Source organism: Coturnix japonica, chromosome 1, assembly GCF_054131305.1.
Source record: "Coturnix japonica strain WE chromosome 1, WE-NBRP24, whole genome shotgun sequence".
Lineage (NCBI taxonomy): Eukaryota > Metazoa > Chordata > Aves > Galliformes > Phasianidae > Coturnix > Coturnix japonica.
The window spans coordinates 97,781,047-97,800,960 of NC_140663.1; the positions used below are offsets into that span (position 1 = coordinate 97,781,047).

The following is a 19,914-nucleotide window of genomic DNA, read 5'->3' on the forward strand; positions in this document are numbered from 1 at the left end:
CCCTCAGTGCAGAGCACAGAGCACATTTGATTGCAGGAAAGTTAAACATACCTGGGAGCATGTGTAGTGCTCACAGAGTTGTAAATGACAGAATTATCATAGCTATCTTCTCTCTTCTTCCTCCCTAAGCACGTTCTGTTGAGTACCTCTCAGAGTCTTCAAAAACAAACTCTTGAACTCTTTTGATTCTACTTGTTACTTCACCTTTTCATAGTTTTCTCATTCCTCTGTCAGAGATTGTTTTATTATTACTTTCTATGTAAAAAACAAACACATTTTTTTCCCCTCTTTTCCTACTTTACTTATGAGCAGAGGGGATGCCTCTAGAACAAATCCACGATTTCTAATGTAGAATTAGTAGTAAGTTACTTTTATGCCCACTTGCTTACCAACTACAATAGCCTCATGGTTTTGTTATATATATTTAAAGAGTTTTACAAGTTCAAGGTCATGCGTAACTGATCTGAGTTAATTTCTACACCACTTGCAAGTAAGCTTTCAGCTCTTCCTGTTCTCTGTTTAGTATTATGACTCTGGCTTACCAGAAGTGAGACAGCGTACTCATACTGCAGTTTCAGAAGCTTTTTGTTCATTCAGAACCAGTTATTGCCTGTTTATTGCTCACATTTGGTGAATGTCTTGAGATGCTTGTTTTGTCTGTTAGCATTTTTCACAAAAACAATCAGGTCCCTCTTATTTTAGCTACTTATGGTCAAATTACATCTTTAACAAATTCCTCTTACTATGAAGTGTAATTCAGTTCTGTTGTGGTTTTCTTTGAAAAAGATTTTACTCACAATTGAAACTGTTAATTTCAGTTTATTTACAACATTTTCAGTCTGAAATTCTGCTGATGATTAGCTCCAGATATGTGCCTCATTCTCTGTAGCTTGCTCTACCTCATTCTATATAAATGCTGTCAGTTATTAGCATCAAGATCTCAGTTCTCAGTAGTGCTAAGGTAAATGAAAATTCACTTTGAAATGTGATCCATTTGCATTTGTTTTGTTTGCGTAGAATTTTGTGTAGCAAAAACATCAAAACAAAGGCATCTTATTTGGAATTCTAGACCTGGAAGACAAATAAAGGAGGAGTTAAGCTCTTTTTTTTGGTTTCTATAGGGATTATTTTATGCAAATCTTACTTCTCTGTGTCTCTTCCCCATATAAGGCATAGGGTTGGTATACTAAGATGTGCAGAATCCATGGCTAAACCTTTTTGAAATGAACAGCGTTAGCCAATAATTAATGACAAATATCTTCCATCTGACTGTTGTTCCCTTTTCTGCAGTGTGTAAGTTTAATTTTTAGGCATAACTTAAAAATTGCCTTGGCCCATAGAAATCATAGCAGGTTTTGTCTGTATCTTCAGTAAATTCCTGAAACCTATTTAGTAAGTGGTAGGAAAGTAACATCTTCTGTTTGCATCTCAGTAGATATTCTGAATAATTTAAATAAAATACAGTGTTCTATACATAAATTAGTACATAGGAAAGTTGAGCGAAAGTGTTTTTTTTCTAACAAAAGGGAAACTGACTTTTTAAAGAGCTTTTCTTTTTTTTGGTCATTCAGTTTATCTCTTTTGATCTCTTAAAGAGCGTCTGAATCATCCAGTCATGAACTTCGTAATGTTATAGATCTGTCCACTCTCTGATATTACTCAGGAGTAAAATCAGTGTGGCACTGCAGTTACAACCCTTCATAATACAGATTTCCGTGTAACTTCACTTGCTCAAGATGTATTCTTCTGTTAATTTTCAGATCCGTATGCATGTTTTTAGTTCAGTTGCTATTTCTACTGTTGTGTCTGGATAAGGTCTGTTATGATAGAAATAAAATCACAGATGTGAACATACATTGATATTAAATAACCCAGAGTAGCTGTTTTTTTCCCCTCTGATTTTGTATTCTTTATACATTTTGATGCTTTCTCTTTATTTCACTTGCTTTTAGTCTTCTTCATTGTCCTTTTTTACACTCTTAAAACAATTCCCTCAGCCTTTTAATTGGAAAAAAAAAAAACAAAAAACAAAACACAAAACACTAATTTTAGAACTATAAAGCTTCATAAATTTTATCTTTTCAATTTTCTAAAACTTAATTTATAGTTTCTAATGTTTCATAGCCAACAAGGAACATATTCAAACAAAAAGTGCAGCTACTTCACTTTTTTAAAAGTAAGGGGAAGTTCTTGAAGAGTCACATTTAGCAAGACTAAATGCAGTAATATCTGGGGAAATGGGCATCAGTAAACTGACTTTCATGTCAGCTCTATTCAGGTAAGTCCAGTGTGCTATGGACATAAGGCAAGTTATGGAAAGGAAAGCTTCTGGGACATGAAACTGTAAGGAAGCAGCTCAGAAGCAGAGGCCAAGCAGCTCAGTGTGAGCTCCTGTGGTGATGCTGTGGCAAAAAGGGTGCTGGAAAATCCATAGACATATAAGCAGGGGAGTATTGAACAGGAGTAGAGAGGGTGAAAGGGTGACTGACTGCATTCTTTGTACAGTGCTGTGAAATGGACACTGGATTCTTGTATATGTAATTCTGTTGTCCACATTAAAATTAAAAAACAAAACAAAACAGAACAAAACAACAAAAGATGAATTGGAGAAAGTACAAAAGGGAACCACAAATATGATTGAAGGACTGGAAAGGCTTACAGTGAGGGATGAAAGAACACTGTCTGTTTGGTTTACCAAAAAGGAGACTGGGAGGTTACTTGATTGCTTGTATGCATATTGCCAAGAGAAGAAAAAATGGGGAACTAAATAACTGTTCTAAAGGAAAAAACAACAACAGCAGCAGCAACAACAACAACAAAAAAAACCCCACATTAATAACCAGTAACTGTGAACTGAAACTGCAAAAGCTCAAATTAGAATAATGCACATATTTCTGTCTAGGAGATTGATTAACCACAGGAATAAAATTATTAAGGAAGCAGTGGTTTCTTCCTCTTTTGATGTCTTCATCTCAAGGGCATTTTACAGAAGATACATTTTAGACAAACAAGCGTAACTGAGGTCAGCACAGGAGTAAGTGACTGAAGCATAATTAACTGCATTGTACAGGTTAGACCTATGATCTAATGCTCCTTTCTGGCCTTTAAAGTCTCAAAGCTATGACTCAATGAAAACTATAAGCCCCATGATCTGTGGAGGCTTTGGACAATCTCAGCTTTAACTTACAAAGTCTTTAAGCTACCTTCTTACTTGCATGACCAGCACTGAAAATGTAAAGCAATATGTACTGATCCTATGCTGTGAAAGAAGCCAACAGCTGAACCGTCTTTCTGAGGGTGGCTGGGGTGGGCAGAAATGTTCTCTCCCACATACAGATTAAATGTAGGGTAAGCCTCAGTGAATTATCTCACATGAGTTTTTAGGCTAGCTTTGCACTTGTAAGAAAATAAATCCATTATATTCAACTGGGGTGGGTTAGGAAAAAAATAAAATAAAGAGGAAAGGGGTTGGGAAGGGAAGGGAAGGGAAGGGAAGGGAAGGGAAGGGAAGGGAAGGGAAGGGAAGGGAAGGGAAGGGAAGGGAAGGGAAGGGAAGGGAAGGGAAGGGAAGGGAAGGGAAGGGAAGGGAAGGGAAGGAAAGGGAAGGGAAGGGAAGGGAAGGGAAGGGAAGGGAAGGGAAGGGAAGGGAAGGGAAGGGAAGGGAAGGGAAGGGAAGGGAAGGGAAGGAAGCTTCCGAGGTTGTTACTTGACTGACTGTCAAGGTTCAGTGCATGCTGCCTATCTTCTCCTGCTTAGTGCAGGAGACCTAATAGGTTATGGTACTCATCAACTTATGCCTGGCCAAGAGTAGCTCCAGTACATCTTGTAGGCATGTGAGGAGTTTTCATCTTTCCTCACCTCACATCTACGTGGGACTAAACTCTATCAGGCTAGTAAGTCTGATCTGCTACAGCTCAGCCACAAACCATTCTGGTACTAGCATGGTGGGCTGTACAATGCTGGAATGTTGTGGAACAATTGTTAATAGGTATGTTGTTCTGAGGTGATAAGCAGTGTCATATCTGAAATAGCATCTGACTTTAAGGGGCTGAATGTGGAGGATTGTACCAGAACTGTTGTCTGCAGTTACAAAACCGTACCAGTTTGTTGGGAAGTACTTTACCTCCTGAACCATATTTATAAGAATAAAGCAGGAAAATTTTGTTTGAAATATCAAAGTAATGAAATCTGGATATAACTGGTAGTCTGTCATCCCCGCAGCTGGATACAAGCAAGAGAGTTAAGAGAGATTTGCCCGGCATTTTGTGCAAGACAAGAAAGCAATAATGAGAGGGACTGTTACACTGTTTTAAATATATTTTTTTCTAGTAGCACCTATGCAAAAAGACAAAACTTGGTAGGTTTTCATTTGTTTGCTTTAATCCATTTAGAAGTATTTTATAGGAAAACTGTTCCTGAAGGCTAATGGTTCAACATAACAATCCTGTTGCTAATCTTTGCATTATTTTAAATGAGGGAAATCTAGAAAAATATATTATTTTGGAAGAAAAGTGGAAGAGGGCAAACTGCTGGCACCCCACTAAAAAACTCTTTATTTTCAGTGGTAGTTGTCAAAAAGGTATAGAAAGAATAGAGTGCTTCAGACTACAAGTTAGAATTTGCCTTTCTACCCACTGTCCTGCTGAATTCCTTCCATAAAAAAAATTTGGAAGCATCACTTGTAGGAGCAAAGGAAGATTTGGGCAACTGCTGGCAAATTCTGCATTTGGATCATGGGAATGATAATTGAGACAATTTATTCTCTGCAGCACTGGTGGGATTCTGAATACTGTTTGAGCATAGAACAAACTGTCTGACTGGGGAGGAAATTTGGGCAGCTTTTGCAAGCTTGGAATGGTTAACAACAGAACATATTTCTTTCTATTACAGCAAGATTACCAGAACAAACCAAGTCAGCCCACAAACTTCATTTGTCAACTTAGTATTTGCACAGGAACTTGCTATTGATGCGTATAAAATCTATGTTTTTACAATATAACACATTTATATTTTATCATTCAAATGGTGTCAGTCATTTACTAAAAAGAGGACAGTGTATTCTCAAGGACAGACACTTCAGCCTGTAACCTGCATGCGTATATATGATGTTGCAGTGTAACAGGGAGAAGGGATAGTAAACCTGTTTTTTTCTCTTTTACTTGGAATCCAGTTTTGACCACACATACCAAAGTAAGAACAAGGAAATGTGGTTTTCATGTATCCCTTTGCAGGCAGCATTTCACTTCACAGAATGGCTGCATTCATAGACCCACTTCAGATACTGCTCTTTCTGGCACAGTGATAATAAAGTTGGTGGTCATTGTATCGACCTCACTCCGAGCTTTCCACTAGCTCATTTGAAGGTCTGCTCTGAACTTGTCAGAGAAATCCATCAAATACATTTGCAGGCTCCTTCTTAACCTGACCTGTTGTGTTGGTCAGTCCTGGATTCCCAGATCCAAGGACATCCCTAGAACTGTGTAGGCTATTCTACAAGCATCTCCTTTGCATAGTTCCTAGAATGCTTTCACATCTTTCATGTGCTAGAATTTGTATTCAGAATTAAGGGCTGGGTATTGTGGCATTTGTCTCTCCTGTGTCTCACAAAACTTGAAGCACATAAAAGAATAAGCTAGCCAAGAAGCTTGCATGCTCTTTTAGTCAGCATTGTGCTGTGTGGGACCCAGATGCTCTGCAGAATATGACCAGAACATGTGTAACTTTATGGTATAGAGGAGGTAAAATGAAAATAGCCAACTGAAAGGGTAAAAATATGCAGAGTGTTTGGGGGATGGGCAGGAAAGTGTCATCCAGACTTGAACTTGTGCTATGTTTCTACACTATAAAACAATTCAGCAGGGATATGGAGCACAGTTTATCGTATGTTCATGCTTTGACACCAGAGGAGTGTATGTGCCTCTGAACAAGTTGTGGGAGGGAAAGCAGAAGCAGGTAACAATGTGCTTCAGTTTAGGTGTGCCATTTCAAAGTAGTTTCTTTTTCCCATAATGTAACTTACACATTACACACAAGCTGCCCCACAGAGCAAACAAAAATCAAGACTTAAATTGATGTGATACATCATTCTCTGTGTCAAAAGCTCTCATTTTTAATGCTGTACTATAATCTTCCATACTGATGGACGAGGTATACATTTTAAAAATGGTGGTGAAGCATGGTGCAGTTTACATACATATGTCAATTTACACTATGTTTCTATAGCAAAGTGGTGCCATACTTTGCTTATGTCCAAATCCAGAAATTTTTCTTTCAAAAGAGAAGAGAGATGGAGTAGAAAGCAAAGAGGAATTTCATAGTTGCATTCCCAGGGATGGACAATACTGTCCTCTGTAAAACTAAGATCTTCACAGAATCACAGAATCACAGAATGACCCGGGTTGGAAGGGACCTCAAGGATCATGTAGTTCCAACCCCCCTGCCTAGCAGGGCCACCAAACATACCTTCATCTTCACCAAGTTGCTGTGTTTCAGCTCTGTGAAGATGTTAGCATACTGCTGAGTTGGGGTAGGACTTGAATTGGGCCACTTATTCTCTGCATCATTTATAGCTTTTATGGAACTTACTCAGCTAAGTTGCTGCACATCAGAAAGGAAGCCTCTGTAAGATAACTAGGTCATACAGTCATATATTAGTGGAACAGAAACGTTTATCTGAACCTGGTATGGGAGATGAAAATCGAAAAATAATGGATGACAAATATGAATTATTATCTTGACATGGACTTGCAGTGCCTCCCCTATAAAACCCATAAGTGATACCTCAGACTTACTGCTTATTAAACAATCTGAGATGTCAGATAGTTTAGTGGACATTTCAAAGAAGTCAGGATGTCATGAACCTCAGTTACACCAAAGAAGAGAATTTCCAAAGAGAATAATAATAAAAAAAAACAACAGAGAAGCATATAATCATGTTGACAAAAAAAACCAGTGTTTTACATGCATCAGTTTTTATTTGCAAGCATTACCAACCACTCAGATTTCTCTAAAAATCTACGAAGCAATGGAGAGAGGACAATCACTTTCAGATGTTAAACACTGGCACAGGGCAAAAAACAAACAAATAAACAAAAAGAAACAACCAACAATGAACAAACAGAAATTTGCTATCACGAGTAAAACCAAGCCATAACAAGTATTGGAAATGGCTAGAATAGAAAATAGACTTGAGATCACATTTCACACAGTCAGATCAAGGGAAGTACTATGCCAAAAATGGGAGAGTAAACTTTTAGAAAGAATCTTAAAGCTCTGCTTTTCATCTCTAATTCCTGTAGTAGGTAAACATAATTTCAGTAAGTTCTGGGAAATGTTAAAAGCTGTATGAAGACTTCTTTCCAAGAAGCTATCCTGAGAGCATTTCAAGACAGTTAGCAATTTGGAAGTAGGGGAAGATGTTTCTTTTTTAGCTATACAAGATGCTGAAACAGTTTTTAACTTGTTTTCGGGAAAAGCTTTAACAAAAGAATGTACATATAAGAATACTTCCTGCAGCGACAAATCTGAGTTTACATAGGAGGCTGTTTTACTTCAATTGAACATATCCCCATTATCACATTATGTAAACGTACACTTTACTCAGTTCCAGGTGTTACAAAGGTGCAGTGGTAAAATGCACCTTTATGCTGAATACAGTTTTACTTCTTACTTATTTATCTCTTTTGGTCGTTTCTTTTTTATGAACTCAGAGGGAAGATCTACCTCAGAATTTTTTGTCTACTCATTAGTATTTTATTTCCCAACCTTCATTAGCTGATATGTTGGCTTAGTCTTTCCTCTGTAATAATAAATAAATAAATATATATATATATAAAAAGATTAATATTTCGGTTTAAACAAGGGGTTTCTACATTTATATGTGGATCTTTACATTGTTTTTAACATTTAACACAAAGATGTTATTGTTCATAAATACAGAGGTTAACCGTTATAAGGTTAAATAAGATGTTACCTGAAGCATTAATGTTTATTGTTTTTCTTGCTTTATTAATTTGAGACTTTTGCTGTATCATCCGACATCTTCAGTCACTGTACTTCTACAGCACATGCTGACCATTTATGCTACCGGCGTTTTTTCCTGCTTTGCAAACACATTTTGTGTCTACTATCTCTTCATATTTTTGTTATTAACCTCTGTAGCAGGACAGCATGTCTTAGTAATCACTCTTCTTGCAGCTTATCTGATTTCTTCTATTTCAGTATTCAGCTTTCTCTCTTTCCTTGGTGTATCCCATTTGTCTACACTCTTTCCTTGAGAATAGGCCTTCTTAATTGCACCAGGTACGACCTGGATGTGATTAACTCAAGTTTTGTATTACACTGGCGGATATGTTAGTATCCAGCAGGATGTCAGGAGTTGTTATTTCACAGTTACCTTTACAGTGACAAATTTACTTCAATTCTTTTTCACTTTGCTACTTGCCTTAGGCTGTGCTTAAGGGCACTGAAGATTCACACCGGCAAATGTATCAGTTTATATGATCCCTAATTCACACCGTTCACACTCTTGTATCAAGTCCCTTATGCAAGGGCTTTGGTTTTACTGCTCTTTTTTATTTTACAATCTCTTGATCAAATCTGGAGGTGATTTTATTCCCAGTAAGTGCATACAAGCTTCTTCAGGTTAAAGAGCGGTATGTTGAGTAGGGTCCAGGTTCTGCTTGGCCACATGAGCTATCTCTCCTTTTGCTTTGCTGCCTTCATATCAGCTAGTTCAGTTCTCTAAACCAGGAGCTCCTATATCAGTGCCTGGTTACCTCATGGGTAACTCTTTCCCCTTCAGATTGCAGGCATGAGATGTAACTTCTTAAGACACCAATGTTTGTTGGTTCAGCAACACGCAACTAAAACCTAATAATTCAGTGACCCAAAATTAATAAATACATCATTATTAAATGATAGTTGTATAATTTTGCACCTGATTACAGATAAGAAGAAAGTTACTAATCATTGCTTTTCAGTCTCACAAGTCACATACAGCTATCATGACAGTACAACTCCATCACTCTTCCCTCTCCATAGTACTTACTACGGGGGCACAACTCCATCCTTCTTCACACTGCTGTCTTACACTACTTGACCTTACTTCCTTGACCTTGAATTGTCTCTTGTTTTTCTGAATAGCCTGTAGTAAAGAGAGCTAGTGTCCCAGTAGGATTTATTGTTTACAATCTGCGATACTTAAATCAGGGAGATAACCACCAATTTTAAACAACAAAGGAAAGAAATATTTTCATACGGCCTGGGTGTTGCTATAGTTTTATAGAGATGCAAAGATCACACTATAAACACAACCCCATTTCTGTTGGAATAGTGAAGTTGGAACTGAGTGTTTCTAAAGCAGTGTCTGTAGTAGTCTGCAGTAATACGTAAAAAAGAAGGAAGCAGCTAAAGAAGGAGCTTTTTATGGAAAGAGGTCCTTTGGGTCTTGTGGCAGGGCATTTGAAAAGGTTCCATTTTCACTAATCCTCATCACTTCTAAAAAGAATATAAGAATATTAGCAACTCAGTCCTTGCCTAAAGATGTTTGGGTTTTCAGTCCTCGTTGATGAACATTAACATTTTTCTCCCTTGTTACCCTTGAAGAGAGAAAGTTGTCTTTATTTTGTGTGAGGTGGACTGTGGCAGAGAAAGCAAGCACCAGTAAAATTTGTAGTAATGTGTATTTAAAAAAGAAATAAATAAATAGAATTGCACCTAAATTTCAGATTCATTCTGTATTCATGAGATCATACTTCAGCAATAGTTATTTGTACTGTATGGTTTCCTCCCTGCAAAATATATACGTTTGTATTTAAAAGTCTAAAGTAGATTTGCCTCTTCATTTAGAGTACCTGTTTTTCCTCATATGGATCTAATTTGCATTGGGAAGACAAATGAAAAATTCAAATACTCAGGAAGGCTGGTACTTGTTGAGATGCACTGTAGGTTGCTTTTCTTTGCCTTTCTTGCCAAATCCATTTTCCTGTGGTTGTATCCTCAGATCTTTAAACTCAGAACTTAATGTGAAGAGTTTATTGGTTTCCAGGTAGTGGTCTGAGGCTTAACCACTGCAGGTGTGTGTCTAAGAGGTGTTAATTGGATGATGGATGCACAAAAATCGGCAACACAACTCAACAGTAAAATCAAATTAAAGTGGACTCCTGCTGATCACAGAGGGTTTTGTATCAGACCCTGTGGAAATTGAGTAAATACTACATATTGCAACAAATCTGAAAAACACTCAGGTTCCCCATTTCTTCTGTTCACATAAGTACAAAAAGAGTTTTCCTGGTATAGTTCTGTTCTGCTGAAGTGCAACTTCCAATAATACAAAGTCAGAACAACTAGTGATGTCTAAACTCTTAAAAAGAACAGCTAACTGTTAAAGAGAATAATAGCTTGTTTTTTTAAGCAATATTTTTGGAGCAATATTTAACTGCAAAAGTTTCTTTGATTTTACCCTTAAACGCATTTGTTTAAGAAACTTCTACCAAGAACAGCTTGGAAGTCAGTGCAACAAGTAACATTATTGCATGTGGAGGCCAGTATTTTACCAGCCTCGGTGTGACTAGCTACGTACACTCAAATTATAAGAAAAACAGTAAATATTATTATTATTTAATTCTGCTGTTACCCTGAAGAGGATCCTGGTTTACTTACACTCCAAAGGAGACATTTCCTTCTGTTTAGCAATGCAGACAGATACCTGGCTGTTTAGAGACAAGGTGATGGCTTTATGAAGAGTAGTTAAAAGAGAAATTTTGAGACTTGTGCAACTTTTACAGAGAATCTTAACACCAAAGTAAACTAAATCCTAAGGGTGGAGACTGTGTGGGAAAGCAGAATGGTTGGCTTCTATTGCTGTCTTAGGCTGAGGCAGAAGCACTTCTGTAAAATCATCAAAGACAATGTTATGGGTGGTTTTGATATTTGCAGTAATATATAAGCAGTGTGGTTTATGCTTTCAGAATATGAAATTGAGAGATCATTTTTCCTGAGAATGAAGTGTGTCCTAGCCAAGAGGAATGCAGGTTTGACGTGCAGTGGCTACAAGGTAATGTATATAAGCTTTTATTTTCACATATAGAAGAGATAAGTTCATTTAGTGAGCTTGGTTTTAACTACGTGTAGCTGAAAGCAAAGTCTTTGATGGAAAGAATCAGAACAGATGCAAAAATGCTGATGCAGATTCACTCAGTAATGTAGCTCCAGACCCTCACCAAGTGATCTGGGATTTGCTTTATGGCACATTCCCATATTCCAAACCCCTGATGTTCCAGACTGGGGTCTGGAGAACACCCATAGGATGCAAAGAGAGTACACACTCAGGTCTTGTTCCCTTGTGGAAGTGGAGGAAAGTGGGGTAGGATTCCATACACAGGAAGTTGAAAGCCTTCCCACATCCCTCTGCCTTAATCTTAGTGTGCTTTTTCTGAGCAGCCACCCAGTTGCGCAGTTCACTCACTGGGCTGACTAGAATTGCCTCAACACTAATGAAACCATGATGTTGCCTTAAATAATCATTGATATCAACTCAGGATTGATCTTGTAGGTCTTTTCCAACCTTGGTCTGAGTGTAGACAGGGAGTGTGTAAACAGGGTTTGATCTGTACTAACTTACAAAGGTTGTTTTCAAATCCCACCACTTTTATTAATCTTATCTTTACTACATGAAACTGGAAAGATGGCATATACTGAAATTCTACAGTAATATCTGCCATACAAGTAGTTCTTATTTCCAGCTTTGCAGTACATATTTGCTGCTCTTTGAGATGTACGTTAAAATTTTATCACCGAAATATTATTAGAGATGGATATTTCACATATACCCTGGTGAGGATCTGCTTGAGTCATTCAAAAACAAAGAGAAAGGTATGCAAGAGAAGCAAATCTCATTTGAGAGAAGGCATTCAAGGTCCAGACATTTATCTGCCTATTTACATTGTTATCTACCTGCCTACACTGGCAACTCTTCGTTATATGAGCCCTTGTTTGCTCAGCTGCTTCCTAACAAAAATCATTCTGTCTCAAAGCGGAATCCGAAATCAGGTGAAAACAAATATTTTAATTGTGTTATCTCTGTATGGTTTTTTTTTCCACGTATGGCTGGTAATTAGAGGAATCACAGTCTTTTTCTTCATCATCACAAGTTTACACAGTGAAGAATTTAAGGATGTATTCATTTAGAGGGTTGTCGGATTAAATTTATTCTTTCTGACTGTACTTAGAGCCAAAATTTAATACTGCTGAACATATTATATGAATAGCTCAAGTGCAGGATTTAAATCAGTAATTAAATAATGTGAGGATTAGTAGGATCTGCAGAAAGATCTTAAATAAGAAGTTTTGGCATTGCTTATCAGAGGTAAGGAAGGAGGTGATACTGGAGGAGTCTATTTATATATAGGTGACAGTTCGTAAGTTGTTCAGAGTTCTAAATACACTGGAAATGAATTCCTTTACACTGGATGCATTTAAAAGTGAATCAAATAAGGAAACTAAGCTGAAGGATGTGTATAGAGTATTTCTGATTACCCACAAAGCCGAGCGTCCTGACTGCTGTTTGAAGTAGAAAACTGGCAGGAGCACGAATAATTCTAGACACTAACAATATATTAAATAAATCTTATCTTGCAGAAGAGTACCTTGTTTATTTTTTAGTATTTCTCCCTCTCTTTAGCTGACCTTATGTAGTTTTACAGGCTAACACTGAAATTATCACTCCTAGGATTCGGAATCACATACAGTAAATCTGGTCTCAGGACTGTGGATTTAGTCACACACCAAAAGAATATAATCCAAACCTTACTGAAAAGTTCATTTAAAGGGTCATTTAAAACTCATTTCCAGTGCATTTGCACATATAAACTCTAGTCTTTACAGATGTGATGCATTAAATTCCACTGACAATTTGAAGTGTGTTTTTCATCAGAACAATAAGTTATTTAAAAATACACTGATGTTTGTATACCTATACATGCCTATGTGAGAGTATCTGAGCCATTTAAAATAGCACCTTCAATATCTTTGATTAATGAACAAGAAATTAATATCTAAGATAGTTTAAAATTAGTACTAGACCTAGAAAGCAGTGTAGATAACCTTTAAGAGCACAAGTTCTAATACTGGATTAATCACTTTAGCTGTAAATACAAAAATTGCTTTTACTGTGTTTTAATCTCCATTTATAAATTAACCACAATTCTGAAGCCTCAAAAGATTGTGCAGTGATTGTGCTTTAAGGGTGTATTGCCTTACAAACTCATTGAAACTGGGTGGACAGTTGACTCGCAGCCTCTTCCTTCGTCATCATACAATGAGTGTGTTTTTTTCTCATGCCAGGTGATCCACTGCAGTGGCTATCTGAAGATACGGCAGTATATGCTCGATATGTCTTTGTATGATTCCTGTTACCAAATTGTTGGACTGGTGGCTGTAGGTCAATCTTTACCTCCCAGTGCAATTACTGAGATCAAACTTCATAGTAACATGTTTATGTTCAGAGCGAGTTTGGACCTGAAGTTAATATTCTTAGATTCCAGGTAAGCAGTTACTTCATTTCTAGCATAAAAAGCTTCAGAAGTCAAAAGTTCTAAGTTACAGTGGTTTCTTTTGGGGGGATTGGATTCTTTGATCTCTAGAGGTCCCTTCCAGCACCTACAATTCTGTGATTGTGCGATTCTGAACAAATCAAAATTGCCATGAGAAATTAGAGCACTACAAAGTTATCTGGAAGACAAAGACCATGTGGGTCTTCAAAGCTCTTCAGGTAACTGGACAGGCCATATTTTGTCTTGAATGTCGGTATAAAAGAGCCTGTATACTTTAACTGATAGCTACATACATCTTCAGAGAGTCAACTAAAGTCTTGCTGTGATGAATATGTTGATGAGCAGTAACATTTTTTACCTTGAGGGATATAAGCATCAATAAGCAAAGATAGTTAAAGTAATAGGTATTCACCATCACCTGTAATTTAAATGGCAGCAACAAAAATACTGAGATCAAATGATTTGCCAAGGTCATCATGAGCTTTGACAAATCATGAGCTTTTTTGACAAAGTATTAAGGAAACAGAGTATTCTATGTTTTAGTTTAATGCCTTAACAATGAAGCCAACTGTACTAACTGTGGTTACTGGAGTGAAAATGAATTCCATTGGATACTACATGAAAACACAGCCTTTCTAAAGAAAACTTGGGAAAATGGCTGTTGCTTAGGAAAGAGAATCTACTCTCAGTAGATGTAGCTCACTTACCAGCTAAAAAGGAAAGAGCACAAAACCCGAACTGAAATAATTGTAAAATGATTCACTCATCTTTTTTGGAAAATATGGTATCTTTTACTATACAATGATTCTTTGTACAGTATAGTTCAAGATACCTTGAGGGAAAAAGCCCAGTTCCCAGACAATGTAACCAATTTGATCATCGACAAGACAATCATTCTTTAAAAATCCCTACATGTAGAGAGCATTATGTCACATATTTTCTCATTTCCCTGACATGCTGGATTAGTAAGAAGCAGAAATGATATCTATGTGTAAGAGTGGAAAAGACTCTGTATCCAAGACTAGGGAAGTTTTTCATGGCAGGCCAACCATGGAAGAACATACTCTTTTTCCATGTTAAGTCAGTGAGATAGTGGGACATCAGCTGCTAAAATACAAAGAACCGGTTGTTTCCGCATTTTTATTCTTGGCATGCTTTACTTAATGTAACAGCTACAAAGAAGCACAAGGAGTTCAGCAACATGTCTTTGCATGTGGAAAAAGGAAAATGATGTGCCTAAGAGGAACTGCCTGAAGATATTAGTGTCTTCAAAGGAGACAGTATAGCTGGAGGTGTTGACAGGAACACAGAAATAATCAGTACTGTTGCATAGCTGTGTTTACTGAAGAGCAGATGAGTGTCATCCATACACAGAACGGTTAGGAGTATTACACACTTCTAGAGCCCTTTGCTTTCCCAGCAGAGCAAACCAAATTATTTTCTCTTAGAGTAGGGGTGTACTAGGAATAGGACAAAACTGCTTTCAGGCTTTCTTCTGGTATCTGTGCAAGGAAAAGAATAGCTAGATCTTTAACTGTAAGTCATAGAGAAGACAGACCAATGTTATAGCTACAGAAAGAAACAGTTAAGTCTTTCTGGATACTCAATACAACATAAAATGTGCAAGAGATAATTTGTAAAGGTAACTGGAAAAAGAAGACAGTTTCTCCTTTAGAGAGATCAGTAGCTTTTGACTTTGGTGATGTGCATCCATTTTTTTATTTTTTTTTTTTTTTTCCATTGCTACATAGTTTACAAGGCTTTAAGGTACTCTAGATGGAAGAGGGAAGATCATTAGGGCAAGCTCTGTTTCTTTTTCTGTGCTTGGTCACATACAACAGCCCTCGGAGCTGAAGCTCCCTACAGTGACTTTCTGAGGGGTTGTTTTTGTGTTCAAGCAGGTACGTTCTTTTCTAGATTCAAAGACTTCAAAAGATTGAGTGTTCCTATAAATCTTAAATTTTTTTGGCCCAGATAAAGACCAAATTCAAAGTAAAGCTGCCCTTACAGAAAAATTCACACCTGGCTTGAGTTTGTGGCTTTTTGTTTGTTTGTATTTGGATTAACTGTCTCTGTACTAACCAACTAAGTAAGCAGGATGAAATGCCACCTTGTTTTAATTGCAAAAAATTCAGAAGGGACATCAAAATATGAACCGGACCTTACACCAACTATTTCACTATGCTGATTGGCTTAAGTGAAAATTTGGGCCCCCAGAATTGTAAGCTAGGAAGGACAGGGCACATTGGAGAAGAGAAGCGTGTGAACATGCTCATATAGCGTCATACGGAAACAGATCACCAGTGCTCATTCTGTGTTGGCAGTTCCTGAGGCAAATGTGTGCAAAACATTGCCAGATGAAGGTATAGCTAGGGGAGATATTAATGTTTTGGTTATCAATTAGACCATGAAGGCACAGGGCTATTTTTGTTTGTTCCTTTGGTTGGTTGTTTGCTATTTTTTTCTTTTCTGATTTCCTTCAGAAGAATTCGCCTCATTCTGTATCTCAAGTAGAATGTAACTCTCTGTGAAGTTCATGTGGTTATTTAGTGTTAGAGCAACAGTAAATAAGATGCATAATAGTTATAAATAAATAAACAATTTAATAAAGTTTGCATTATCTGCAAGCCTTGGTGACACGTGTTGCTTGAGATCTCTGTGTTCATTTCAGTAGATGCTATTGTGCGTTAGAATGTAATCATGCTAGTATTTTAGTTCAAACCAGAAGCATCCTTTTGAAGCAAATGTCCTGACCATCTCCATTCACTGCCCAGCAGTTCATGTCATGAAGATGCATTAGGCAGGTGAAATGGATGAATTCCAGATGAGACTAAACTAGAATACCTCCAGGATCATGTCTAGGGCACCCCAACAATTACAAAACTTTCAGTTCACAGGTTCAGTCTAGAGTTAGTTGCAATAAAATGTCCCAGAATTAAGATATTCAGGCCCAGATCCTCAGCTCTAACTATTTTACTCTACAGATCACTTGCCAATGGGCTGTGTTGCTTGTTTATGTAGAGCACCTTCGCATAGCACATCTTGTCTGCTGTTTTAGATGAAGAAAGCACATAACATCATAAAGACCCCCAGGTTCACTTGGTAAACAAGCTAAATTGTGGCCAAATTGCACAATATACTTCAAGATTTTGTTCTCAAGCAACAGTGCTAAATAAATAAAAAAGTCCATTTTGAATCATAAAGTTTGTCTTTCCAGATGACTTACAGGTGTGGCCTCATATAGGTTCTGGACAGGGTAGCCTCATTCTTTAACATCTGTGGAAATGCTGCTGTCTCAAATCCTTTCATTTTTCTTCCACTGCTTGTCATGTGAGGAAGTTTTTCTGAAATCTAGCTTCAGCTTTCTTTTTCTTAGCTTGTGATCTTCATAGCTCCTGTCTTTCTACATTTTTAGCTGGAATAAGCTGCTTCCTTCTTCTGTTAGTCATTAACTGGAATTTATTTATAGACCATGATCACAGTCTCTATGGACAGACATACATGCTACACTTGTATGTTTGCAAAAGCAAATGAAAATTTGTCAGCGGTGTACAAGAGTAGTTTTATTGTTTCGTGACTAGCTCCTCAACTGGATCTTTGTATAAAGGATCATGCAGGGCAGTGGCAAAAGCCCAAAGCTGAAATAAGAACTCTTTTTCCTGTCTATGTGTAAGGCTGGCCAGGGAATAGCTGCACCTTGCTTTGGCTGGGTTGAGAGGGTTTATTTTCTTATTAAGATGAGGATTCTGTTTCCAAAACTAATATTTTGTCCTACAGTTTTTAGGTACCTGACTTGTTGGCACAATTAAATGCTAGGTTTATAAAACTGAATATTCCTGGAGATTTTGCTTATTATGGAATCTTCCTTTTTTAGAGTGACTGAATTAACTGGATATGAACCCCAAGATCTGATAGAAAAAACCCTCTATCACCATGTTCATGGCTGTGATGTGTTCCATTTACGATATGCTCATCATCTGTGTAAGTAAAAAGAATGATAGACCGAAATTTATTAAGTAGAGTGAGAAGCTTTGCAGGCAACAGTCACTATGTTGGAATGAAAAGAAAGCTCACAAAATCTTGACGGGAGATAGATTTTCAAAAGTGCTCGGCTATCACTTAAGGAAACCATTACTTCTGCAAATAAGCTAAATACTCAATATGCTATGCTTCTTAAAAAAAGAAACAAAACAACAACAACAACAAAAAAAAAACCACACACAAAAAACATATCTGGCTACTTTTATCTTTGACTTAAAGGATTTGAGCTCTTTTGAAAACATGGACTTGATTCTGGGTGGTGAACTCCTGAAGAGAAAAAAAAAGTACAAAAGAGCAAGTGAGTGAGCAAGAAGGGAAAATCTGGACTTTACTAGTCTCTGTTAAAAGAAAAATTATGCAACAGCTCCCCATTCCTCTGAAACATGTTTGTAATAATCAGCCCATGTTTGAAGTGAATGCAAACCCCAAAAATCCTGAAATGAACGTTCATTAATAGCATGTGGGTGAGGTTTGGAGAATGGAGTGTCAGGAAAAAAAATAAAATAAATACACATTTAATAATCCCCCATCTGCCAACCGAGTCACTAATCATATCTTCAAACATCTGGACTTGGGAAGTAGTTCATTCAGTAGCACATTAATTTGAGAAGCAAATTGAGGGAATAGCTGAAATCTGGACTTGGCTCATTCTGCTGCAGTCCATACGATGCAAAGATGAAATCCAAAAAACAACTGTTAGTGAATTCTTTTTCCAGATTTTTCCTGTGGACTGAAAGCAGTTGGAGTCATATCCTTCTCTTAGGCTTCCCGAGGTTGTTTCTCCAACTTACTTTGGGATGTTCATGAGAATTTGGGAAAAAAAAAAAAAGTAAAAAAATAAAAAGGAGGATGCAATTGTATTTGGCACAAACCAGTGCTGAAATTCCAAATACTGGATTCTACTGATGGCAGCATATGCTATACCAGGGAAAGCAGAAGTTGACTTTTATAAGAAGTTAATAGTTGCCACAATGTTACTGAAGATTTTGCTTTATGATCTAAAAACTAGAATGACCTGGACAAGCTTGATTTAGAGGAGGGTTGTTAAGAGTTAGGGCAGTATGGCTGGGCTGAGGTTGGACTTGATGATCTTGAAGGACTTTTCCAACCTGAGCAATTTTACGATTCTGTGCTGCCGCGTGTATAATAACCTCCCACACATCCACTGGGGCATCCTGTCTGTAGTGCTAACCTCTGTGTCTGGTTGTGAATACTGACCTATACAAAAATCATGCTTTATTGTTGCAACTGTTAAAAAATACCTATGTCAACCATTATATAGATGCTTCCGATATATTGCAATCATCTCTGGACAACAATGTCTATTTGAGAGCAGAGTCATGGATAGCTCTGTGTGCACTGTAGTCAAGAATTGTAGCTCAATTACTAGTTTGACCTGTGTATGACTGGTGTTCTAAATAGAGACACATTATGTTTATTGAATTACTCAAAAACCACAACCAAACCACACAAAAAGAAGGAAAAAAACCCCAAAAAACAACAACCAAAAACATGAACCAAGCAGAATAACTAAAAGCAGTTCTCTAACTACTCTACCAGAATTACAAAGGTAAATTATTCAAAAGTTTAAAATCAGAAGAAAAATATGAGGTACATAAATAGAAATTTATGTAAGTTTCAAAGAAGCTACATACCAAGAAGGAAAAAAAAAATAAAGGCTTGGTCAACAGTGGGAGCAGTGCAGAATCATTGTCAAAATACTAAGTAATAGGAATTATTAAAACAGATGTAAAGTGTACAAACTTCCTCTGGGGAGCACTGTTATAACTCCCCCACCATCTATCAGCAATTGTCCAAGGAACATGAACGGTAAAACTCTGGCAGGTTTGACGTACCATTCAATAAAACAATGTGATGATTAAGTGTCATCTGATGAAGAAATCTGGAGAAAAACGTCTTACACCTAATAAGGGTATTAAGGAAAAAAAGAAAAAGGAAAAAAGAAAAGTGACAGTAAAGCAGAGTAACCAATTGCTCTTTCTAAGAGGAAAAAAACAACAATCCTGAACTGAAGACGTGAAGCTTGTGAACTTTAAGTTAGGCAGCACAGAGAACAAAACAGAGGAAACCAAGGGGAACAAGTTAGAAGGAGTGTAACAAGAACAACAGGCTATAAGGAAAATGTACATGTGAATATTTGCCTAAGGTGTGCTGGCAGCAAAGAGTGTTTCCTGTTTTAAACATTTGATTTTCTTCCAGCTCTACGAAAAAGATTTTGATGTTTGAAATAGTGCTATTTATTTTTATAGCACCATCAATATGCACAGTGTTTTCTCTTCAACTGGGGAAATGTGGCCAC

The 19,914-nt window shown here is 37.1% G+C and overlaps 1 protein-coding gene across 5 annotated transcripts in view; it reads left to right on the forward strand.

Annotated features, from left to right (window-relative positions):
• Positions 1-19,914, forward strand: part of SIM2 (SIM bHLH transcription factor 2) — a 53,442-nt gene that overhangs the window by 17,226 nt on the left and 16,302 nt on the right. For 3 of the 5 annotated variants that reach the window (XR_004309502.2, XM_015882309.3, XM_085529328.1), the window contains exons 5-7: positions 10,953-11,056; positions 13,345-13,544; positions 17,428-17,534. Coding sequence is in view for 4 of the 5 variants with exons in the window: in XM_015882309.3 (XP_015737795.1) it covers positions 10,953-11,056; positions 13,345-13,544; positions 17,428-17,534 (411 nt within the window). In the remaining variant the exon portion in view is untranslated. The remainder of the gene's footprint in view (positions 1-10,952; positions 11,057-13,344; positions 13,545-17,427; positions 17,535-19,914) is intronic. The other 2 variants (XM_085529325.1, XM_015882318.3) reach the window with 1 other exon arrangement.